The sequence below is a fragment of the Varanus komodoensis genome, unplaced genomic scaffold, assembly GCF_004798865.1.
Source record: "Varanus komodoensis strain SLA01 unplaced genomic scaffold, ASM479886v1 scaffold16, whole genome shotgun sequence".
Lineage (NCBI taxonomy): Eukaryota > Metazoa > Chordata > Lepidosauria > Squamata > Varanidae > Varanus > Varanus komodoensis.
In genome coordinates, this window is record NW_025335468.1 from 22864042 (window position 1) to 22891059 (window position 27018).

Here is a 27018-nt window from a genome sequence, read left to right on the forward strand (position 1 = left end):
AAGAGAAAGTTTGGAATTTTGCTGAACAGGGAGGGAAACTGTTCCAAGGTTGGATTATTTTTGGCTCACCTCCCCAGGGGCTGGGCAATAGCAGGGAATAAAACGTCCCCCTCTGAAAGACCTGCTGACAGATGTGCTTTAGTGGTCCGTTTCTTCATGCAGAGAGAAGCACGGAGCAATCATGTTTGTGTGGTATAGTGGTTAAGAGTACAGGTCTGGTTCCAGTCCCCATTCAGTCATAGAGTTCACTGGGTAACTCTGGGTCAGTTGCAGACTCCCAGTCTAACCTAACTCACAGGGTGGTGGTGGTTGTGAGGATAATACTGATAGGAGAAGGGGAAATATGTACATCACCTTAAGTTTCTTGGAAGGAAAACAAAGCAGGCTATAGATATAATAAAAAATAGATACAGAAAAAGAACAACTCCTCTCAACAACAGAAAAATGGAACCTCTCACTAGCATTGCAAGAAGAAAGTCTTATTGCTATCTGTGACCCCTTATTGCCTGACCCAGTACTAGAAGAAGGATACCTGCTCTTATCTTGCATAGTGATTGGAGATCAAAGCAGATATCCTCTCATAGTAAAAGATAGGGAAACTTCAAAGGCTGGAAGTTCCCCATACCAACCCTATACCAACCTTCTCTCTCTGTTCACAAACTACATGTTCCTACCAGATGCAAGCTACTAGAATTTGCTCACTGAGATCTATTTAAATCTGGAATTCCAGTCAGTATTTGCTGCTCCTCATCTCAGTGCTAACATTTGGCTTGAAATGGAATTCTGAATGACTCATCAGATTAAAGAGAGGGTTTTTTTTTTAAATCTATTATAGGAACATTACAAAAATTGACACTATTTCCTTAACAGCAAAATTTTAGTATGAAAAACAGAATCAAATTTCACTGAGTTTAGAAAATAATCAGATCACAGAATATTAGCAGTTTAAAAAAGTGGGAGAGTATATTTTGCCTCATGACATCATAAAAGAGCATTTATTGCCTGCTGATACAAGCACCTGTACTCTATTGCTTTATGGCCTCAGTATTCAATTGGTCCGGGAAGTATTAGTTATTCCCAACCACTTCTGTCAGCTTACAGCTATGGCTTCTAAATGAGCCAATATAAACATGAATTCAAAAGCACTAGGATGTCTTTTTTAAGGCCTCTACAGAACCCTTGTATAAAATTAAAATTTAAGTACATAATTACATTTAGTAATGTGAAGAGCTTTTTCTTTATCCACTTAAAGTCCTCCAATGTATTCACGTGGAAAGAAATGTGGTATGGCAATGTTTTTTACTGACTCTACCCTAGTGAGTATTTGCAAGCTTTTAAAGTTCAAGGATTTCTTGACCATTTCCACCCATTTCTAAGATACATTATAACAACACAGCCATATACACATAAGTAAACAAACACCAAAGAACAATTACTGGAATGTAGCAGTTAAGCACTAGGAACAAGTAGATTGTTGTTTTTGTTTATGGTTGTAATTACCTCAGGTAAACTGCCTTGATAGGTCTTTAACCTGAGAGGCAGCATATAAATACATAGAGATTATTAGAAATGGTTGGGTTTGGCAATTCCTATATTAACTGACACTGCATAAATGCAAGTCTTCTTCAGCTCCAAAGACAAGCATGATTTAACTCCAAATGGGTTGTATTACATGTCTGATGCAGTCTCGCCAAGGTCAGCTTCCATGTCATAATAATAATAATAATGCATATACTTTATGTACTAGGTGAGACACATGAACCACGTAGACACTTCCACACTATGCCATATCTCATTTGACAATTTTGTTGCAATACAAGCAAACTATGTGATCTCTTATAATGTGAGAGCAAAGGTAAAATAAATATACTGCAGAAGTACCATGCAAACTGCAGTGCTGCTTTTAAGCTCTGATTGTGTTTAAAGGCACATGGGCCACTCTACTTCATGACCATAAACAGAACTAATTTCATTATGGCTGGTTCCTGTTATAAAGTTGTACTTACAAGGTATACTTACTGAAAGATCAAATCTGAACAAATTATTAAGAAATTTTCCTGTGGTATCTTAATCCAGCTGGAATCCCTTGCATATACAGCATCTGGGAAACAAGCTAACTTCCTTATATATAGCCAATAAAGTACAGAGTTTATTAAATGTTTACTTTTTTTACTCCAACTCAAATATTTCAAACACATGCCAAAAAAGCTCATCTGACTTACTGTGTTCAGATGTTTTGCTATCTTTAATATTGTAAATAATAAACTTCTCACCTACCATAATTCAAAACACGCTCTTCCAATGAGCATACCAGTTATGCAAATTAAAGCTAGTTTATTTACTTTTGAGTGACACAGTAATTGCAGTCCATTTGCACAATATTTCCTAACTTTTCAGCCTTGCTTACTCCTAGTACAAATTTAAAGGCAAATTGCATACTTCCAATTAGTCTTTCAAATTCATTTTCTTAAACTTCAAATTAGCGGGTAAAAGTCTGCAAACTGAGCTTGGCATTATAAACTAATGAGCAAAAACACCTTGAGGGGCATATTAGTCATCACTAGCCTTAGTCATCTTGAGGACAAAGAGAAATACTGTATGTCTTTATACAATCCACATATCTATTTATCAAAAGCATGTTTAGATTATGTAAAATTCCTTCTGCACTTTATAATATTAAGTGTGCATTTAGATTTCCATTGGTTTGTTTCAAATAAACTCTCAAGGATGCAATCCAAATGAGGCAGGAGGCTGACAATCATCCAATGCAGAGCAAGGAGGAGCAAGAAGCAATCTTCACCTCCCTGTTCCTCCCACTTTGCACAGACGTGGGTTGTCAGATGGGACAAGGGGAGGCAAGAAAGCTGTAGAGAACACAGGGTACACTGTAGCCAGTCCTCTGCAGTCTCCTTTCCTTCCCCCAACATGTCCCTGGAAGATGGTTGAACAGGGTTGTCAATGCTGAGTGGAGGAACAGGGAGGTGAAAATTGCTTCTGCTACTCCGCCTGCTCTGCACTGGATGATTGTCAGCCTCTGAGTTCGTATCCAATGTCCTCTGCAGTCCGTTCCTGCCTCTTGGAATGCTTCTTTAAATGCTCTCCAAGGCTGAGTTTCCAACTTCAGAGAGGTAGCCGGCACTGTTCTTTGCACGCTGGCTTCAAGCTGGGGAGGAAACACTGAGTGCAGTGCCCAGCTTAGAGGTTCAACCACTGTTTCCAGTGCTGCATCTGGAACTTTGAAGCATCCTATCCTCTGTCTAGGACCACAGATCACTATCATCACATTATCTAGAATTAAATATTCCAGTCGCCAAGAATTAGCCAGTAAGCCAAAGTTCCCAATTTACTTGTTAAAACTGGAAATTCATATTGTAGGATAAGCAACTATATGACAGGGATATTCCATAATGTTAAATACAATTAGCACACTAAATATTTTCTGTTTTATATCCACAAACTCAAAAATTGTTCTTAGCCATCTTCCTCATAAGGAACAAAGGAAAAACAACTTCCCCTTAGGTGTGGTCGTTCTGGTGAGTCTGCTACCACCCCCTGGTGAACCCATTTTTCTCCCAATATTATGGTTACACACAGAGGTATGGTGATTCCCACTGCCATTACTCAGCTCCACAGTTAGGAAGAAAGCGAGGGGTTGTTTGGCTGTTACACTGCCAGGGAACCTGTTGTGCTGTGACTGTGCAAGGCCAATCCGACACATCACTGATACCTTTTCCTGCTCCAAAGGAGAATAGTAGGCAGCTGGCCTCAGGAAGCAAGTTAATTTCAGATGTGGCAACTGTGACATCTTGTTAATTGTGTTCTGGTCCCCAAGTCCTAGACCAGGGGAAGCTAAAGTGAGCCTTTACTAAACTGGCAGCTGATGAAAGGACATCAGCTGCCAAAAAACAAAATAAAACAAAACTAAGGATTCATTGACCCTAAAAATGAGAGAACTTGGTTATTCTTGCATCCTTTTAGTAACTCCAGAACCAGTGTCCATACTTCAAGTCTACTCCTGTGTGTCATTGTAAAGCAGCTGAGGTGGAGCTAAGGAAAATAGCTGACATAGGGGTGGGGGCTTTGGGGGGAGGGGAGAGGAGATGAGTAAGGATATAGAGTCATTTCTTAAAGTGATTGGGTGTGTTTAATACCATAAGTGCTGAAACATATGGATGAAATCCAATCTTATATACTATAAGCATAGTCTCTCTCTCTCTCTCTCTCTCTCTCTCACACACACACACACACACACACACAATTTTATTTTTTTGATCTTCCACATATCTGTTCATCCCATGCCTAAAATATATACCTCAACAACTGTAATATTGCTGGTGTTCCTAAGGAGACTTTATTTTTTCCCCTGTTGTAAGAGGAATAAAGGGCTGAGGAATTAAAATAAAATTAGCATACAACCAATTTTTCCACACAAACAAGTTAAGCCTTGTTTCTGTATAGGGCCAAAATAGTAGTAATTCAATGCAAAGAAAGCCAGTATGGTATAGTTGTTAGAGGACTGAACTCACAAGATCTGGGCTCTAGTCCCCATTTGGCAAGGAAGCTCACTGGATCACTCTAGGCTACTCACTATCTTTGACCCTAATCTACCTTACAGGGTTGGTGTAAGGATAAAAATGGGGAGGGGAAAGAGGATTATGAAAGCCACCTTAGGTCCCTGCAAGACAAAGGCAGGATATATGAAATAAAAATAAAATAAATCTGTACAAGCAAGCAGGGCCCAGAGCCAGCCAATTCGATCCTATTTTTAATGAAAAGTCAGGCTTGACATACTTATTTTAATATATGATACTAAATTTGTAGTTAATAATATTCTGAACCTTCTGTCTCTTTTTCATATTGACCCATAAAGAGCATAAGGAAAGGAGGCAGTGAACAAGTTTCCATGTAATTTAAATGGAAATGTACTAACAAATTTAGCAGTATCTTACCTATTTCTCCAGGATAAGAAGTCAGGCCAAAATGAGCAAAAGCTTTGCCATAATATGGCTGCTAAAAGCCTGACACTGTAAGAACAGCCTTAGACTTAAGATGAAATTCATGATCAAATCAGGTCTCTATGTTTTGCTTCCCACATCCACCTTAGAGATGCTTATGCTTGCCTGTCCTTTGGACATGCAAGAGACATGCTGACATTTACCTGTCCTGAAGGTTCTCTTTGTATTGTAGTTGCCTTAATCCCATTTCTTTTATTCTAATGTGCCTTTAGCATATTATGTACATGATCCCCCACCTGATCCCCAACCCCTTCCAAACTGTGTATTAAACTAATAGGTAACAAAAGCATATTACAGATTCCACCTTTGTAGTCTCTTCAGGGACTGCATTCACGCTGCATGTACTTCTTGTATGTCTGAATAAACTGTAAATGTTTTTTTTTATCATACTCCCCCAGTGAACTCTCAAAGGGTGGCACTCTTGACAAAGAAACACCTAAGAGTGCAAAAGATATGGTCAGGTAATTGGAAATATTAGCAAACTATATATAGCACATTTACCAGCCACTGAGCTTCATTTTGGACAAAAGCAAATATTAACAATAATTGGAATTTGGTGGAAAATATATAGCCAAAATGAAATATATTCTCTTCAGTAATAAAGAAGTAATGCTTCTGCTATTGCTTTGACCACTAAACTACATTGGGGAGGGGAGTGGGAAGAGACATTGTATGCTTCTGGTAATTGAAGTTTAATAAAAAGGTTTCTGAAAGAAGGTCAATGAACCGGCCTTGCTTTTGATCTTTCATCCTTGTGGATGCTTGGATATTACTTTAGTAAGAAAAGTTTTGCTGGATGAGTCAGTGCACTGAGTCACAGTCAGCTTGAAGCCTGTAGTGCTATAGACTAATTGGTAACAGTCTCAAATTTAATTAAAGCAGAGTTGTCAGCTCAGATTACTGATTGACAATCCCATGGAAGTATTTTGTTTTTAGGCAACTTGTTTTAATTGTTCTTTATATGAAGGTATATTGTTTTCAAATCCAAATCCCATTTAACAGGATAAGGAACTGCCACCATGCTTTCCTACCTCTTTTCACATATTTCCTATATATTTCCCAACATTACCTAGTGCTGCAAATATGATAGCCCCACTGCCACAGCTCTTCTCTTTAACCATACCAATTAAGTAACATCCCTTCCTATATTTCACCTTGTCCCATCTTAAACAATTTCACATAAATAGTATTATACTCATTTCATAGCTTAAAACATGAGAAAAATAAACACATGTATTGCCCAAAATAGAGAGAAAATATCATGGTGATGCTTTCTTACCACCATAACTAGGTAAGTCCTGATCAGCAAACCAACCAGCCATCCAAGTCAGCATTCCTTTTCCCAGAATAGTCAATCAGATGCCAATGAGAGTCCCATGAGCTGATGATTATAGTGTTTCCCTGCTTTTCATATCAGCAGCTAATATCCAGTGACATACTATTTCCAAACTTGGAAGTTACAGAAAAGTCAAAATGACTAGTAGTTTTTGATAGACTTAATCTCCCTAAATCTGTCTAATACCCATTGAAGCCATGGAATCTAGAGGCAATTACCAGAGCAGATGGCAGCAAATTCCACATACATATTTAATTCATTTGACTGTATTGATTGAAGTAGTACTTTCTTTGTCTGCCATGAGTTGCCTGTCAGTTTCATTGGATGACCCCAAGTTCCAGCGTTACGGGGGGGGGGGGGTGATTTCTCCACACTATGCCTAATTTGATCAATCTTTACCATAACCCTTTGCCTTTTTTCCTAAATTATCTTAACCATACAAATCTGTACTGTATTAGTTTATTTTCATGGGTGACAATCAATTGTTACATTGCATATTTTCAGATTCATTTAGGAAATATTTAAAAATAAATTCAGCACAACCAGAACACTGGGTTGTATTCAGTGTTAGGCTAATGGAAAAAGTACCTATTCTGGTTCAAGCAACACTTATGTTCTGCTCAGATGTACAATAACTTGTGTAAGAGTTGGAGGAAACTAGCAAGGGCTATAAAAGCAGGCAGGCTTCCAAGGGACTGGAAGCTACAAATGGTTCCCAACTTTGATTTGAAGTCTATATGTTCCCAGGTCACATGATACAGCAACCTGGTGAAAGTACTAGGTTTGGTCTGGATAGTGCCTAGATGGGGAACTTCATCTAACCCTGATTTACTGAATCAGCATGTTAGTATCCAGAAAGAAGGAAACCATCAGCTAAGTTAGCACTACAGCATGGGGCCAACTTCAAGCAGTGAACATGGCATGGATTCAAAAGAAAAAGCACTTGAAAAAAGTGGAAGTTGAGGTCCAGTGGGTATGCTACAAAGTTACCATACTGATCAAGCCTCATCAATCTAAGCTCCCTGGTCAGAAACTACAGGTAACCTCACACACTAGAAGAGACTTGCTGTCACCCTGTTCCTTCTTTACATCCCACCTAAAGGATGACAACATGTTTACCATGACAAAAGTGTGATTTTCATGGAAAAGAGGTGGTAAGCATTATTAAACTAAGAGAAAGGTATCACCTAGCTGAAAAAGTAACTAAGTTGGTAGCCATTTCTTTAAAGACTGAAACACTAATGTTGGTATTCATCCTTAATACTATTACAGTTTTAACAAGGGTATTCCCAAGTAAGTAGCATTACACAATCACTTATGAAATATTAACCTACATATTTAGCTATCTGAAGCTACTTAGAGTATGACAATTGGTGAGGTGTCTATGAATTTAAAAGATTTAGATTGCAATCCTGCACAGATCTATTCAGAAGTTAATACCACTGATTTCTATGGGATGCACTTCCAGGTAGGTATATATAAGATTATTTACTAGTCACTTGAGAAGTTATGCTTTTCTTCTAACCACTGTTTGTAGAATGGAAGTTTCATGATGCTTTAGAAATACTTCCCTAATTACTGTATTAAGTTTCTATTTGTAAGCCATTTTTGGAGAAGCAAGAGAAAAATCTCAGATAAAAAATAAACACTGGAAAAAATTGCTTCCAGTGACACTGGCTGGGAGTTTGATAGTTTCATACCTTTAAGTACCGTATTTTTCGCTCTATAAGATGCACCTGACCATAAGACGCACCTAGTTTTTAGAGGAGGAAAACAAAAAAAAAATATTCTGAATCAAATGGTTTACTAAACTATTTAATAAACTATAACAGAATACAGTAATACCGTATTTCAACCTTGTAAAGTGAACAGCAGTCAACAGTGGCATTAAGAACCATCATCACTGTCATTAACAAAAGAGAGACTTTAAAGTTCGAGTACTCTTCTAGTTTTCGTTGAACCCATAGAACTCATCATCACTAGAGTCAGAATTTATGAAGCTCTGTTGCTCACAATCACTGACATCACTTTCTTAGTCAGTAGTGGAATTATTGAAGGAATCCACAATCTACACCAGTTATAAAAGAGCTGCTGCAGACAATTCAATAAGAAATCTAAAAAAGCCAGTAATGTCCACGCTGCCCTACTAGTAAATAATAGAAAAAAAACTTCTGACAAAAGATGAGATATTGTACGGTAAATCAAACACACTGCGGACTAAGTAGCCTTTGAAGAATAAACTTCATACACGAAGGTAATGCTGTTCAAATATCCACTGATCCTAAAAAAGATGTGTCTGATCAACTAACAGATAACTGATCCATGGAAAGCTTCCTGCTAATCACAGGCACATTGCCCATCACTTCCCCATGGGGTTCATTAAAAGATGGGTTGCCATTTGAAAACACACACCGACCTGTGATTAACAGCTCTCACCGGAGGAGGGGGGCGGAGCAGGGCGCACCGAGCACGTGCCGGCCAGGTGGTGCCACGTGGGGCCGGCAGCGTGCCGGCGGTGGTCTTCCGGGCGCTGCAGCAGCAGGTCTTCCCAGGCGGTGGGGGTGAGCAGTCTGTCTCTCTGTGCGGCCGTCGGGTTAAAGCCTGCTGCTCCTCCTCCTCCACACCTCTCCCCCTGAGCGGCACAGCTCTCACCTGCGCCGGAGGGGTGGGGTGGAGCAGGGCACGCTGAGTGCGTGCTGGCCAGTTGGTGCCATGTGGTGCAGGCGGCCAGCAGCATGCCGGCGATGGTCTTCCAGGCGGCGCAGTGGCAGCAGCAGGTCTTCCTGGGCGGTGGGGGTGAGCAGTCCGTCTCTCCGTGCTCTCCATGCAGCCGGCGGGTTAAAGGCCGCGGCTCCTCCTCCTCCGCACGCCTCCCCCTGAGCGGCACAGGATGCGCCGAGCACGTGCCGGCCAGGTGGTGTCACGTGGTACAGGCGGCTGGCAGTGTCCCGGGCGTCAGGCACACACACATTCACTCTGTAAGATGCACAGACATTTCCCCTTACTTTTGAGGGGGAAAAAAGTGTGTCTTATAGAGCGAAAAATACGGTAATCAAGGACCAGAAAAGTACAAGCCAAACAAGAATATATCAGAATTATCAGCATACTCTGGCAGGGTCCAAACCAGACCTTCTGTTACCAAAAGGGCTCTTTTCTACAGGAAGAGCAAAACACAATGCATCAAAGAAAGCAGGCAAAGTGGTGATTTTCACGCTGAAGCCACAAACACCATCTCACAGGTTGTTCTAGAGTCTTCAATCTCCTAGAGCAGAAAGAGGGGGAACTGACAGAAATCACTACCCTCACTTGCATAAACCACGTTAAGTACCACTGAATTAATGCAGTTCCACACTTTGCAGCTCCATCTCTAACTCATCAGGTTTTTCATGCATTTTAAGCCTATTCCAGGATTTGAAAGAATGACTCACGAATCTCAATCTTAACCAATACAAGAGAAAGAATATAAAGGAATAAGAAACACCTAACAACAAATGACTTTACTTGCACCATGATCACACCAATACTGGAAAATCTGTCTAGCTATAAAAACATAGCTATCATGAACTCAGGTGTACTTTCCAACTGCTTTAATTCTAGCATCATTTTACTTAAGAGATAGCCATGTCATCTACCATCATGACATAAGTTTAATGCCCCAATACTATTTGGTGCAACAGAAAACTAAAAATCTAAATCACTGTGTGCAAACTAGTATTAAAATATTTATAAAGTTAGCCAATACAAGGAAGAGTATATAACTGCTTATTTCTATCACTACTTCTGGGACCAGTGTCTCATTCAAAGGTCATAGATTACTTTCATGTGACTAGTTTTGCTAAAGAAGCAAAAAGAATAATGCTATAACACAGAAGGAAAATGTACACAGTGTCGTTTACAAGCTGAGTCACCCAAAAGTACTGAATCTTTTTTATTATAATGTAGTGCCTTAAATAGGCTCCAGAAATACTATCATTTGTTATGTGATACATAGTGATAGCAGCAAACTAACTTGGTACCAAAGGAAAATGAGATCTGGTGCATACACTGCATGGCTCTCAGCAGTCAAACTAAGTACCATACTGTTCTTTTCTTCTAACAACTGCAAGCTCTCCTTCAGTAGAAACAAACATGGGGAGAGAGCCGGTGGGAACTATTAACAAAACTGTAACAAAAAACAAGCTTTTGTCTGCTGAAATAAAGTTACAGGTACACATTGAAGGCTTCCACTATATTGCAAAATGGTGTAACAATGTGAATCTAGTACAGCCCCTCAAAATTCATGTGCACCAAGCTAGATCTTTTACCATTTTTACACTGACTGATACACAAATGAAGACTTGTATAAACTAATTGGAGAATAAATAAGATAAAGATATGTCAACTGATAATTCATTCTGGAACTCCCAAAAGTTCTTGCAGTGTATAGTATTCATACACACTCTCTAGTTCAATTAGAAGCACATCTGGAATACAGTCTATGTACTGCAGCAATGGTATCCAAATTTTGGAGTTTCATCACAGTCCAGGAGATACGGAACACAGTAGAAGATAATGTGTCTGCCACTGCATTTGCTGCTCCTTCCAGTCTTCGGTTTTGCTTCACAGATGACTGGTGCTTTCAGAAAGTTAGAACTTATTACCCAGTTGGGAGAAAGCAAAGGGAAGTATATACGAAAGCAAATGACCAGATGTGAGGCTTTTCTGCTTGCCTGCAATACAAGATCTGGAGAAAGAAGCTGCCAAAGATCCCTAGTTCCATTTCTTCTCCTGAAAGGGGTGGGGAGAGATTGCTACCTGTATTTTTTTCTCCTGTGCAGTAGGAACAGCTTTGGGAGTGGAAGTAATTTTCACCAAAATGGATGCCATTAGGGGAAAGATCTAAGAAACTTTCCCCACCCCTTTTGGTCTTTTGTGGAAGACTGCAGCTGCCCCAGCAGCATTTTGTAAATGCAAACAAAATGTCAAGAAGAAACTACATGTGACTAAGGACCACATGTAGTTTCCTCCCAGAGAAACGAGTCATTCTGTTAACAGCAACACTGGGGGAGAAATAAATAATGGTCAAGAGTCTTCAATATAAGCATCTCATTGTACAGGCTGTACAATTGTAAGACCAATGTTGCCAGCCCTTTTTCAGTCTCAGCACGCCTACACTTCATCAATTATTTTGCAGCCCTCCTACACTTATTTACTTCTCCCATTACTTTCTGTTATCACAGCAAAAAATAAAAATAAATGTCCTGCAAAAATTTAGCAATAGGACCTTCCAGATGACTGAAAGTGACGAAGAGGCACTAATCTAGACATGGAGTATTAAAGGTCATGTTCTGTGACCTTTTGCGTAATTTATAACATTTATGGACATATCAGTGCAAAACCTTTCATGAACTGAAATACCCAAAAATACTTTAAAATGATAGTTAGCTAATACAACAAGTTTTACAGAAAATAAGTTTCTGCAGATTTATTGCAACAGGCATTTCATTGAAAAGAAAATGTACTAAAAAGGAAGTGACTCATTTATACAATGCACTTAGGAGAATACCGCACAAAAGGAATTCAAGAAAAAGTGTTCAAAAGCAATGGAAAGATACTTAACAGTTTGCCTGGAAAACCATCCCTTATCACTAAGTGACAGTTTTCTCACAGGTAAGAAGCAAGAAGAATGAGGATAGGATAATCTTTGTATTAGATATCTCCCATCATCTGAACCAGTCAGGAATCCTCCCTCCCCTCATTTTCTTAGACAATGCAACCTTTATCAACCTCCGGCCCAAATGCTGTTCTGTGATTATTCAGGGCCAATGTACATAAAGCCGCTTCTCTACCTAGGGAACACTGTACTAAACTAGACTAGATGGGGTGAAGAAATGGATGAAACTTGCAAGCTCCACCTCTCTCTGATATAAAAGAATCATTTTACATTTAGTAAAACCTTTGTTCTACTGACGTGTTCATATCCTAGTCAAAGGGCAAGAACTGCTGCAAGCAACTATAACTGGCAAGAATGATGACCATTCACCTAAGATCTCAACTCTGGCCAAATAATATCAATAATGCAACATTTTGCTCAACATAATGGCTGGTGGCGCAACTCTATCCACATACACTCCCTTCCATTTGGAAATCACTATAACCATTCCTAAGGTAGCATGATTAAATGGCAATGGAAAAGTAGCATCAGCTTTCCTATTACATTGTCACAGCAGTAGGACCATATTGGAAAAAGGCGTAAGAAAAATCTACAAGTGGGTAATAAAGATACTATCATTTACCTAGAGTGCAAAAGCAGCAGCCATTTGTGGTTATGAAGTAACATTCAAAGTTGCAAACTAGCAGTCTCTCAGCTAACGGTCATCCTGAAACCATACCGCAAAGTGGCCATAAGATACTTTAAAGTGCAACAATTCTGACCTGACCATAATCGGTGACTTTTGACCACAGACATTTAAGTATCCCTTTAAGTTTAAATTTCAAAGAATGAAAGCAACATTCCTGAATGCTATAAATACCAGACAATGAAAAGAAATTGAAGGAAATAATACTACTTCATTTTTAAAATAATGACATTATTTGTGTTTAAAGGATAGATGTAATTAAAATGCTGGTGATCTTTTGCCAGTTGGAATCCCACAATTTGCTTTGTTAACAATTAACTATTTGTAAAGAGAAGTTTTTGCAGCTTAGCCTGAAATCCTTTTCACACTTACCTTGGAATACATTCCATTGAACTCCACTGAATTTTACTTCTGCATAGGCACACATAAGATTGTGGTGGTATACAGTAACACTGAACCAAGAAGTAAACGGAAATTTCATCCATCCCAAGAAACAAGATGCTCAAATCCCATGTTATTCAAGTGTGTGTGTGTTTGTGTTTCTAAGTATTTCTACAGATGCTTTCACCATGAAATCTGCACATATTGTGAGACTTAGGCTACAAACCTATATGTGCCCACTAATCTATGTGCCCACTAATCTTATAGGTCTCCAAACAAGCTTCATAGTCTCATCTGTTTATCTTGGCCTATAACCAGTTTAGGACTCTGGTGCATTGCATATCTGGTTTTTAGTTTGAGACTTACTTCTAAGTAGACACAAATAGGATGGTTTATCATTGCAACAATAAACAAGCAATATAGTTATGATTCATCATAATCTCACTGAAATCCATGGAACTTGCTCTAATACATTATCATGCAATAACAATTCAAGATTTTACAAGGTAACTTATTGAGGAAGATACATTACTTTTTCGTACATACATGGCCAGGCTTGCTGTCTGAATGCCCACAAAAAAGAAAGTTTACATGCAAACTTTCTGTTAGCCAAATATATAGCACCTACAATATCAAGTTCATTGTAGACCCCATCATTCTTCTATAACCTTTTTTACACCTTTGACATCCAGTGTTCCATATCCCTACTTAAAGTTCTTATTTCTACATAATTTTGGTCTCCGAGTGAGCAAGCCGCCGCTGCCCCGTAGCACAGACGGGGAGGTGGTGGCTTGCTCGGAGATGGTTTTGGACTCACTGGGAGATCCCTGAGCGAGCGAGCGAGCCACTGCCACGTGCGCCCGATGCTGCCACGCACGCGCGCCCGCTGGCATCTCAACAGCCCGCAATGGTTACCGCAGCCTTTCAACTGGCCCCCTATTGAAAAAGTTTGAGGACTCCTGTGGTATATCAACCTCAACTGATAAAAGTTGTTCCTGGTACCTAGGTACCTGAAAATTTACTTAATCCAGGAGGGAATGCAGGTTGATCTGAAGCCATATGGTTGCGTACTTTGCTCAAGAAATAGATGTTACCAATCAGATTGTACAGGCCTTCTGATTCTAGGTCTAGGTTGCTTTCTTCAAGAGCAACTTGATAACTGTTCAAAGAGACTGGTACTGCTCACTCTCTCAAGAAGTTATAGCCTTCTGTACCAACTGGCCATTTCCCACCTTATTAGATGTAATAAGCCAAGAAGGGCAAGAGTCAAGCATACAAGTCATTGACTGAAATCATCCAAACAATTTGTCTGCATCTTCTTGCTTCAACCACAGAATCCCTTCCAGTAGAGAGGTTAATGGGACTGCACTAATACTGCAGTCCAAGTCATGCTGGATACTTGCAATTTTACCTTCAAAGTGATGAAAACAATCTCTTTATCACCCAAAAGCACGCTGTCAAACAACAATGTGAAGATGCAAAGTGTGTGGAAAAGAACTTATTTTTTGCCACCTTTACTTGTAGAGCAGGCTTGATAACAGGTTTAATAACCATGCTTTGTTAGAGTCAACACAAGCCTGTCTGCAATTGTGTAACAGCTGACATCTGGCTTGCTTCCTTTCCTTCAGTTTCAAGGTATACCAAGGAACCTATTCAGCTCTGGCCGCCGTGTCATCTTTCTTCTTCACCAATATTGCATCAGTGAAATTGAGTCCAGCTGAGGCCTTCCATCTGGCATGGGGGTTATAATAACCCAAGATGTGCCTACTAGAAGATGGAACTATTTGTTGTTCTCAGTAACAAATCATTGTGGTTTTCTGAGTTTCTCAGAAGCCACTGTTAGTGCCAAATCACACTGGGGGTTTCAGAATCAATTGATGGTTGCAGTTGCTTCAACCAACTTGATATGTTCTTCTTCAAGGAAGTGGACAAGTGCTATGAGATGCACCATAGGAAATTAGGATGGTTGCACTTTCCGGCCAGTGAAAGACAGCAAAGAAGAAATTGATGGGCAGCTGATTCAGATAATTAGCACATCCCAGGAAGAGGGTAGGATTTTCCCAGTACTAAGAGGCAGTGATCTGCCTACTTTAAAATAATCAAATACTTCAAAGGGACTGGATAGTGTAGGACCATTCCTATTCTTCTTTTTCAGGACATGCAGTAACTGAACATCTCCATACATTCCTGGGTAACAAAACATTTCATCCTTTATCAATTTCAAGCCAGTTTCCAACTTGGACACAGCAGGAGATGCTTTAAAAGCCAACTGCATGATCTCTTTCCTCACCCTAGGTTAAAAAAGCTTCCCTGTTAATCATGCTGGACTTTTAGCAATGTTTGATACTTTGACCATACTGAATTTTCTGGAGCTGCTTTCACTTACATATCACATCACATCCCAGGCTTCACTCAAAATTAAGCTCAAGGTTGTTTTCCATTTAATCTGTTCCTTATAAAAATGAACCAATATATGCAGCATTATTAATGCAAACATAAGACTTTAATATCACAAATCAGTCCAGTACAATAAGAACCTCAACAGATGTTAAAAAACATTAGTTGCCTATGATTTATTACCTTAGAACTCTAACAAATAACTTCTAAGAAACATATTACCTGTTTTGAAAAGAAATTCAAGCTTACCTGTCCCTTCCGAGGTGCTAAAAAATCAGTAACTTCTGTCAGCATAACAGGTATGTGCAATTCTTGACCATCTTCATCGTCTATTTTGTAGTTTACATTTTCATCATCATACGAATGCAATGATTTTTCTCCAGCTCCACCTTTGTTTACTAATGAAGAGTGGATTTTTCTGACCCATGTATCTAAGCAATTTGCACTGGATCTAATTACATTGTGAAAAACATTTTTTTTGCAGATCTTACATGAATATGAAAGTTGATACATGTTGTAGATAAGCTTGATTGAAGGACAGGGTGCAAGTCTTTAAAAAACAACAACAAATAAGCCAACCTGTAAAAGAAAAATGTACCACAAGTCAAATGTAGCATGTTCAAATTGATATGTAGAATACCAGAAGAGCCCATGTAATGTAGTGTTTTAACTGTTGGACTGGAAACCTGAGAGATCTGAGCTCTAGTCCCTGTTCATCCATCAAACTCACTGGGTGACTTTGGCCCAGTCACTCACTCTCAGCTTAACCTATCACCCAGGGTTGTTGTGAGGATAAAATGGAGCTATGTAAGCTGCTTTGGGTTCTTCACAAGAAGACAAGGGGCAATATATAAATGCAAAATAATAAGAAGAAAGGAGACCTATAATGAAACCAACAGCAATTGTTTTACAATAAAAATATTTTAGTACCACCAAGCTACAGTCCTAACTTATCTGGGAATATGTACTCTTCAATTCAGTGCATAAACACATATGGGATTACATTGTAAATATTGTATGATGCTATGTGACATATGTCATTAAAAACATTATTGCATTCTACAATTTCTAATGTCTCCATTAGACTAAACTTTATAGCCATAAGGCAAGAAATCACCAAATCACAGCAATAAGGAGAAAGCAGTCTTAACCATCTGTGGAACCTCAGAGGCACAGAAGGCTACTTGGAGAACCAAGCAAGGCCCATGGGCCAGAGGTTCTGCACTGACTTAAAACTGTAAAATAATTGCCTTTTAACTGTTTACATCCTTGTTTCCCATACACATCATTCCTATTATACATGACTGTTCTTGAAAAGAGATACAATTTTTCAACCATAAATTGTACTTTTTTCATTTCAAACCTCTTCTGAAATCCTTGGGTTGCAGCCAATGAAGCACAAACACAAGGACCTATTCAAAAGGAATTACCTGAGCCTTCCTCCCCCCAAATCCACTTCTAAGACCCTAAAGAAAAGCCTAGGATGTGGGGCAAGGAGCTGCCATGGGACAGTGCAAATCAAGAGCAATCAGACAACTTGCATGAACAGAGGTCCTTTTTGAAAAAGCCAGACTAGGACACAATTAATTCAAATAATTTCTCCTAAATAGAAAATATCAAATAGAAAGGAATAATTAAAACAAAAAATTGTTTTGGTCACAATCCAACTGATACTTAGAGCACTTAAGTCTAGTGATTTCTTTAAGGATGGTGTCCTGGCACCTATGAAGAATTTTTCTATAGATACTGTTGGTGATCCTGCCAACCTTCTTGTCTCTCTTTGGAATGAGAATTAAACATGGGGATAACCAGCTAGAGAGCACAGACAAGGAGACAGTATGATAAAACCAAACAAATACAGGGTGGATCCCATATTGGGGCTTCTCTGTGGTTCGGTAACATAGGAAGCAGCCTCACAAAAAGCTGAGTCAAGACCACTGGTCCATCTAACCCAGTATTGTCAACACGGACTGGCACCAGCTTTCCAAGGTTTCAGGTTGGAATTTTTGCGGTCCTATCTAGAGATGCTGAGGATTGATCCTGGTACCTTCTACATGCAAGGCATGTAGTTTACCACTCAACTATGATTCACTGCACACATTTTGCCACCACTATAACATCCACATGGTGTTAGCAAGCAGATTTTTTCAAGCAGTTAAGAGGTTTACTGCATTCATATCCAGAAAATCGGAATCTCCTGACAAACCTGAAGGAGCGCTTACATCCATATATGCCCAGCCGCCCCGAGATCGGCGGGAGAGGCCCTTCCCCGGGAGCCCTCCGTGAAAGAAGTTAGGAGGGTGGTTACTCGGAGGAGGGCTTTCTCAGCGGTGGTGCCTAAGTTATGGAATGCGCTCCCCAGAGAGGCCCGCCTGGCACCGTCGTTATTTGTTTTTCGGCGCCAGGCGAAGACCTTTTTATTTAAGCAGCATTTTAAATGTTAATATTATTGAATTTTATCGGGCCAGGGCGGCTTATTTTATATTGTATATTTGTATTTTATTTTAATGTATATATTTTAAAATGTTATTTATGATGTTTTAATTTATTGTTGTAAGCCACCCCGAGGCTTCGGTGAATGGGGCGGCATAAAAATGTTTTAATAAAATAATAAAAATAAAAAAATAAAAATAAAAAAATCCATGGTAATGAGTTTGCCATGCCTTTTACAAATGCATTGGTTTATATGCACTCCACTGTAGACTCCATGGATGGAGACACTGTAGACTCTTCTGCTTCTATCAGAAGATCTGAAAGGGAGATCCTTTCTCCCTTCCCAGGCTAGAAAATCCACTAGTGCAGCACAGAGGACTGCAAGACAGTAAGTTCCATTGTGCCAGTGGACTTCTGTCAGTATGAACATCCTGCAGAGAAAGGGGGAGTGTGGCCCTTTTTTCCTTCTGGATCTCTATTCAACTTTATATTCTCTAAGTCATCTCACTACAGTGGGATTTCAAAGCATGGTGCTCTGATGGTTCCAGTCCTTTCTGGAAGGACTTTTCCACACGATGATACTATTGCACTGCATAGTCTTCACCACACTGTGTGCCTCAGCATTCTTTCTTGTCCCCCGTGCCCTGTAGGTTCTACAGAAAACTGCTGGGAGGTGTCATCAAAATGTTTGAACTCCACTCTCTCTCACTTCTATAAACTAATTTCTTAAAGGAAAGAGACACTCAGCATCAGTGCCTGCAGAAAGTTTTGATGTTGATGAGAGCAAACAAATTGAAACTTAATTCAGACAAATATAAGGTGCTGTCACAGCTGGGACTCTGTAGATCTGGATGGACATATACATCGGTTTTAGATCAAACTGATTCTTCAGGGAATTGCAAGTATGCCATCTGAGAGACTACCTTTTACCAACATCAATTGGTTCATCAGGTACAACCCTGTCTGAAGAAGGCAAACTTACCATCATTCACCCATGCATTGTTACATCTATATAATGCTCTTTACACTTGACAGCCTTACAGTAAGGTCAGTAACTACAACTTGTTTCAAACACAAGTACCAGAATGTTTTTAGAAGCACAACAGTCAACATATAGTACACAAATCACAGCTGATGGTACTTTGCTTTCAGGTTTAATATAAATGTTGCTGTTCAGTTTCAAACTCCTAAACAGCTTAGTACTGAGTTATCTGAGGAACCACTTGCTTCCTTATGAACCTAAGTGAGCTGTTAGAGCTGTAGCCCTGCTTCCTGATCTATCATTAGCAAAATTCATATTGGTAGGTATCAAGGGCAGGGACTTCTCTGTGGCAGCTCCACACTTGTTCCATAAGAATTTTTATTAGTAATATTTGTCCTGGCTCATATATTACACTGGTATACTTCTAGCTGTGTTCTATTTTTTGTGATTTTATGTTATTTTATTGACAGATAAATATTTTAAAGGCATAATATTAATAATTAAAACAGGCTTAAATACACTGAACTGTTTACCAATAAAATAGCCTATGATGCATCAAAGGGGAAAAAGGCAAGCAATGCTTTAAAAAGCAGTAATATTCAGTGCCTTTTGTAATTATTGCAGTAAAGAAAGACTCTGTTGGAATTATTGCTCCAAGAAACAGTGGAGCAAAACAGGCCAGGAACCACAGGAAAGCTATGGAACCACAAGTGAGACATCCAAGGCTCCTCCAGTTGCCCCATGTCTTCTGTAGAAGTAAGATGTACTGAGGGACCAAAATGTTCATCTTCCAATGTAGTCACCTCTAGGCTTTGTGACATTCTTCCAGGTTTTCCCTCCCCTTCAAATCTTCACGTTTCAAGCATGGAGAAAACAGATAGGCTGTCTGCATTCAGTGTCCACTAAGCACAAATAATAATTTCTTCCCACAACTCCGATAAACATCATCCCAGCAACAAAGCATCCCATCATACCTCACAGCATTCTTTCCTATAGGTTGTATGGATCCTCATGCACTCTTCCAGTAGACCTCCCTCTCTCCAGGAATGCAATTTTAATGCAATTCCAAATCCAACAAAGTCAACAAAGGCAGGCCAAGTGAAGAGAGGCTCCAAGAATATTTGGAAAGATGGTGGAGTTATTCACTTGTTATCAGGAAGGAAGTTTATTATTTAATTAATTAGCCAAAAAGGCTCTCTTTTACAAAAGTTACTAAAAGGATACCTAAGGAAAAACACTACAAGGACAAAGCAGATGTTGTGGGGGCAGGGAGAAAAGTGTACAAGCAGCAACAGGAACTGAACGACTGCAGTAGCTATGACAGAAGCAACTATTCACCTAGCCATGCTATCAATAACTTACAAGTTAGGTCATTTTGTGCAGGGCTGGGATGGTTTATTCATGGTTGTGTCAACTGTCTTCTACGTCTAAGTTAAATCTGATTTATATTCATTAGCCTCGAAAATGATTGCCAAATCGGCTTCATCTCACCCACAGCTGAGTACACTGCGCAGCACTGTCACACCCGAAACCTATCATGCAATTAATAAAAGACAACACAAACGGAAGAGGTTGAGGGAGGGGGAGTTCATTGTTTTCGGCTTAAGGACCTTTTGGACACAACTGTATGTCCGCCTACGTCTCCTATGATTTTTAAAGTGACTTTTAATTTTGCATTTGCGCATACAAGGTCTCCCAAAAGCAGCCCTTTAGCGTAATCGTACAGAAGCAATGCCCAACATTTACACTGGAGGACGAGGCGAAGAGGAGGGTGGGGAATACCTGACCATCACCTCCATTTCCTTAGCAACCAGGATTCCTCGTGGGCGGGAGCACAAGAGAAGCCGATTTATTGAGGGCCTGGAAGTTTGAGTATCCGGAGAACAGCACGAGCCCTCCCCTCCCCAACTGCTCACTTGACCACCCCTGTCCCGGCGTTGGGGACACTCGGTCTGAGGCGGTACTCACAGCGCTCGAGAAGGCCGCTGCCGCGCAAGTCCCGCGTTGCCGCCCGCAGCGCCAGGAGCGCCGCCAATAGGCTTCCCCCCTGCAACCAGGCGCCACCGCTTCTAGTTCCGCTCAGGTCCCTTTTCCCTAAGGATAGCAGTAATGCGAGGAGGGATGGGTCTGGGTGAAATAGACCCACACGTTATGACGCACTGTTCCCTATTAACCCTTCTTCAATGCCCCTCTGGTAAGTGCTGAATCTATGCCGAAAAAGAGACAGCGCGCTTGCCTTGGTTTCAACAGACTTGGGTCATAAGCTGCAGTTCCGCATATGTATTTGGGTAGGTATAAGCATCAGTGAACAAAGTATGTGTAGCACCGCGCTACACAAACTTCCCAGTAATACTGACAGGATTTTTTATTTTTGGGACGGAGCAGGGGGTCTCCTTTTTCCATTATCTATACAAGTCCGCACACCTTTCATTCTTCTACTTAATGGAGCTATCCCATCTTTGCTGTTCACCACTAAGAGACAGAGCCCACAGAGCAAGTGGTATCTGTTTCAAGGGGCATCAATAATGCTGAAGCATTAAAAGAAAGAAAATGTGTATTTGTCCTTTTCTGGCAGAAGGAGAAGATTCTTCAATGGCCATCTGTGTTGGGATGATTTAAAGGACGAGACAGACTCAAATGGGCTGGTATTTCAAATGACCATGCTGGAAATATGGTCCTTTTTATTTCAAATGACCATGCTGGAAACAGAGGCATGTGTTAAAGAGACTGGAAAATAAGATTTTAGGCCTTAAATGCATGCACACCATCCAGGACAGAACACAGTGACCTGGAATAACCTCTTCTAAGTGATCCTAATCAAACCAAATTTGCCAGTCACACATGATATAATAAGCTATGAAACTTCCGCAGAAATTACCTTCTGAAACCTGCTCTAAGCAAGAGTCTACATTCCAAAAACTGACCAAAAGGCTTCCCAATGAGTCAACCACCCAGTTCAAGAGTAATGTGTGACTAAACAGAAGGGATAGCATAACCCACAAATCTTCCACAGAAACTACATTCCAGTACCTCTTCTGGGCAATAAACAGTATCTAGGGAAAATGACCCAGAACACCAACCTCTGAATGAGTCAAACCAATGAAATTAACTGGTCCCACCTAACTAGATGGGAATGATTTAATAAACTATGAAATTTACATGGAAACCAACTTCCAGTACCCACTTCAGGCAATAAGTCCACATTCCAGAAAACAGCCCAGAACACTAACTTCTGAGTGAGACAGACCAAGCAAATTAACCAGTTAAATATGATTATGTGATGCAGGAAGCCATGAAAAATACTGCCACTCTTTTTTAAAATAGCCATCTTTAATGTCTATTACAATAACAGAATCAGCTCTAAAATTTTCACAGAAATGCACCTTCAACTCTTGACCTTACCAGATAAGATTTATCAGCATCAATTAAATTTTAAAACCAACTAATGTACTGCTGAAAATGAAGGCAGTGTGTAGCCTTAATCCTTTTCTGGGTATCTACATGAGACGGTGGTAAGTTTAAATATTTGGAAGCTTTTAATCCTGAACATTTCAGGCAGTTTTTTTTCCTATTTGAGTATGTCAGTTTTAATGGCAATGATGTATATGAAAGAGACCTTCTAAAATGCCTATTATCCAAAACAATTTAAAATCATAGATAATTTTCAGTCTAATACATGTTGTTGGCTTTATATAGGAAACTGTTGTTCCAGATTTTTTTTCCAGAATATAGTACATTGCCTACAACAAATACCAGAATGTGTTTTTTGAAGATTTTTTTGTCATTTTGCATGCAAATTTGGTTTGGCTAGTGCAAAAATGCTGGGCCATTTTCCAGAATACCATGTTTTTGCCTGGAACATACAGAAATTATTTCTTTGGACATTTAATGTCTGACTGCATTACACCTATCCATTTCTATGTGACTCATGAATATTTTTGATCTGGCTCACTCAGTGGTTGATATTCCAGACCATTTCCTAGTAATACAATTTATTGCTTAGAACTACCTCCAGAAGATGGTTTATGTGTAATTATCATGGTTCTGACAGCTCTTCCAGCAGGGTCATCACCAAGATTCTGCTCTGAATCTATTTCTTAGGGCCCTATACCTATTCCACAGAACTGTGGGTGTCTCTTAGTATTACTAGAAGCTCTTTGCCACTTAGCTTAGGGGCGATTTTCAAGAGGGATTGCAAGTGAGGAGGGAAGGGTTAACTCTCTCCCCTTCCCCAGTGAGGTAACAAAAGCTTTCTCAATTAGAGAATCAAGCTGAGGAAGGAAAACTGCTTTGCACTGGTCTGGGATGATGTGGGAGTACAAATTAAATAATTCATTCAGAATATTTGGCAAAGAAATTGGCTGGTTTTACTGTACTTGTTTCCACATTTGCGTAAGTATGTATACATTCTCATACACAGGTTTGCATCCTATGGGCCTAATCCTCAAAGCATTAAAGAATGTAACTATACTAATTTCTTGGTTTAGTTCACTCAGAAATTGGTGTTTCAGACTGTTTCTCTGAATATTGATTGCCTGGGAAAGGTACAGGAAAATCATTTCTGTGAAGTTCCATAGTTTACTACATCCCTCCCATCTAGTCATGTATGATTGGTGAAATTCGTTGGTTTGGTTCAGTTGGAAGTTGGCATTCCTGCCCAATCTATTCTGGATGAGGTTACTTATAACCATTGCAAGTTCAATCCTAAAACATCGCTTTCAGGTGTCTCTTAACATGGTTGTTTTCAATAAGGGGACCATTCCAGCTTTTACACAGTCTCCCAGAGAAACTGTACTCGATGGGAGTAGCCCTGGGGAATCGCAAGGTCCACAGACGTTCAGTTTTCCATATTCCATTCACCACTTCAATGCCAGAGTAACTTCCCTGCCAGTTGTACATTATGACCTGAACAACATCTGCATCCTCCACCCCTTCGAAAGAAGCGCAGCTGGGGAGTGGGAGTGAAGAGGGCGGACGATTTGAGCTGAAAACGAGTAAAGGGCAAAGGGTTAAATCCACGATGCCTTTCTAATCGCAGCCGCCGCCTCCTGCTTTTTCATTTTATCTCTAAAACAAAAAACCAGACATCCTTTATAAGGCTTATGAGCGAGTCTCCCGAGGAAACGCCTAATATATCCGCCGCTGCAGCAACAAAGGCTTCAACCGTGTAACTTTGAGCATGTGTATTTTCAAAAACAAACAAAAAAGCATGAACCCTTGTTTTGCGCAAGGATCAAAATTGACCGTATGCGCTCATCGCTACTGAAGGATTTTTTAAAGGCATTATTTACGAAGCAGCCTGAGCGGCGGCACGTCCAACTCCTAAGGAAACAGGAGCCACCTCAGCTGGTGGTTGACAAAAAGTTTTAAGTCCAAGTTAGCCCCGTCTACAAGCAGGCGCCGAGCCCATAAGCCAGGCAGTTGGCATCAGGGGCACGTTGAAGCAAAATTCGGCTACCACGCTCCATGCGCACAGTCGGGAGTAATTTCCATTGAGTTCAAGGAGGGTTGGGTTCGAGTCACTATGCTGTAGTTGCTGGTGCAAATGAGGCGTCTCGAAACGAATGAAAGGAGATCAACCTTTGCCTCAGAGCCACAGTCAAAGCCGTACCCTACGAGATGCCCGTCTACTACAATCTGAAATTTACGCGATGGCAGCACGTCCTCACTTCATAATCTTTTTGCTAAATTTGCTCCCCAAAATGCCACCACATCCTCTGTTTGTTCTTTGCGAGTTGCCAGACATGGTCTATTTTCGTGCCAGCTCGCTGCAAAAACGGTAGAAAGCCGCGTTGCTTCGAACAGATGTATCCTCTCCCGTCTGAATAGCCCTGAGGGGCGAGGGAGCCCGCCCGTTCGTCTGCCTGCCTGTTACGATGCCCCGAATAGAACATCAAAATTCGCTTTTCCTCCACTTAAAAGTCCGCAAAGACCCTACTAAGGCGAGGAAGGAGGACGGGTCCGCGTTTAGACCAAAATACCTTCCTTAACGCACCAGCGGCCCGCTACTGTTTATGACGTTTCACAGGCATGAGCCAATCGGAATCCATAGAACGACTAGCCGCTTGCGTTTGAATTTGGTAGCAGGCTGAACCGAACGAGCTCGGTTACGCCTTAGGAAGCGGTGCAGGCTGGCGGTCGACAAAGAAGGTTCCGATGCTCCTGGGTAAGTAATTATATGCACTTTACTAGAGAGTAAAGCTCCCTTGAACTCGATGGGATAAAGAGGGCCCCGCTGCTGCTGGAATGAGGAGGGACGTACTTTTACTTCCCAGTTCTGCGGGATTACGAATGGGAGGGCCGGCTGCCTGCATTTCCCAAAGAGTATTTTAAGCCCCGCTTCTATAGAATATCCTTAGGAAGGGATTGCGATGGCATGATGTCGCTGCTTATACGCGGGACTTTCGTCGACTTGTCTGTCGATCTTTTTACGGGAATGTTACGTTATTCGAGAATTTTAAACTGCATTAGAAAGATTCCCTCCCCCTCATCTTTATTCCTGCATGCTTACACATTCTTGAGAATAACTTCCACTGAACTCACGGAAGCTGCTTTCGGGGAGGCGAAGGGAAGAATCCCTTACTTGCTAGCTAGCTAAAGATTAAGGCTGCGATCCTCCTGGGGTCTACTCTCGAGGAGCCCTGCATGGGATTCTACAATAAAGCCGTGCTGAACGCTAAACATACCTGAGTAAGCAGGGACTGTGGCAATATATTAGCATCCTGTTAGAATAACAAAAGTGTCTTATAACACCTTAAAATAAATAGACAACTTGGTGCCTGCAGCAGAACCGTGCCCCGACACACTTTACCTGGCGTCCAACAGGAATCTCTGTTCCTCCCAAGGTGCATTTAAATATTTTTATTTTTCTTACTGGCAGATAAGATACCTTCAAAGCAAAGTGTGTGGATCCCTTTGAGCAGAACACTTATCTTTTGTAATTAGCTGTACCCAAAACGTGGTGGGCAGTTTCAGGCTGTGTACTGAATATTTTTTTGGCCAAGTATGTCCACATGCCCCCAAAGGTGTCTATTATGGCATAAGTGTTTATGGCTTTGCCTCCATTTTGTTATATTCTTAAGATTCTACATGTTAATAACTGAACTGGTGGTTGTTACCATCCTGTATTCACGAAGACAACAATTTGTCACTGACCAGTGCTGCCTGGGAAGATTGGTAGGAGAAAAGTGAGAACTGAAGGGCTGGCTCATGAGAACAGACTTTATTCCTCACATTGTGTGCCATATCTGCATTGACATTGTTATTTGTGTAAAGGGTGAGGGAAGCCCTAATTCCCCCTGGTTCATATAAAACTGCTGCTTGAAACAAATGTGAGCAAGCCTAAATTTTAGCTACTAGATTTGTCAGATTGTATTTCTCTCCTGCAAGTAATCCCTACTCCATTTAATAGAACATCTAAATACATGTGCTTAGGATTGCACTGTAACAAATTACATCCAAGATCATAACATAAATTAGTTACGACCACCTGTAGAAAATCTTTTTGAGAACCAATATAACATTGAAAGAACTGTGCTGGGACAGCGTTGTACAATATTTGTTTTGACAGAATTCTTCTGTCTAGTTGGAATACTGGTAAAGCTACTTCACTAAACTTCAAGAGTACTGGCACTTGTGGCAATCCCACTGAAGTGAGCAAGTGAAACTGCAATTTTTGGGTCATTTGGCCATTAAAATGACAGAGGCCATTGACACACAAGTGGTAGGGGAGTTGAAAAGACACCAGAGCTTGTAAAATGAAAACAGCAATTGTACCCATGTAATAACAGGGTACAATTATAACAGGGTACAGTAATGAGGTTCAAAAATCAAAGTGTTTTGTAATAGTCAGCTTATGGGCTTTTAAAGTGGCATAATCTTACATTTTACAACAGTACAAATTACCACACTAAAAATTTGACCAGAGTGTTTAGATTTGTTTGCTTGTTTTACAACACAATACTGTGTGTGTGTATTCAGAAGTTGTAGTTTTGGGGTTTACATGTGGGTAAATGAGTGCACAACTGCAGCTTTTGACAATGTTTAAGTCATTTTAATTTCCTATTCCACCATTAGAAGTACCTGCATTTACTTTAGATGAGAAGTTCTCTACAGAAAACCTAAGTCCGCTTCACT

General features: G+C 40.3%; 1 protein-coding gene across 2 annotated transcripts in view; it reads right to left on the reverse strand.

The window, feature by feature from the left end:
• The window catches only part of METTL15 (methyltransferase like 15), a 105568-nt gene extending 84663 nt beyond the window's left edge, over positions 1-20905 (reverse strand). The window contains exons 1-2 of one of the 2 annotated variants that reach the window (XM_044425837.1): positions 20851-20905; positions 15717-16046 (exon numbers count right to left, since the gene is read on the reverse strand). In XM_044425837.1, the coding sequence (XP_044281772.1) occupies positions 15717-15980 (264 nt within the window). In that variant the 5' untranslated portion in view covers positions 15981-16046; positions 20851-20905. Of the gene's footprint in view, positions 1-15716; positions 16047-20675; positions 20783-20850 lie in introns of those variants that run through there. The other variant, XM_044425836.1, reaches the window with a different exon arrangement.
• Between the last annotated feature and the right edge of the window lie 6113 nt (positions 20906-27018).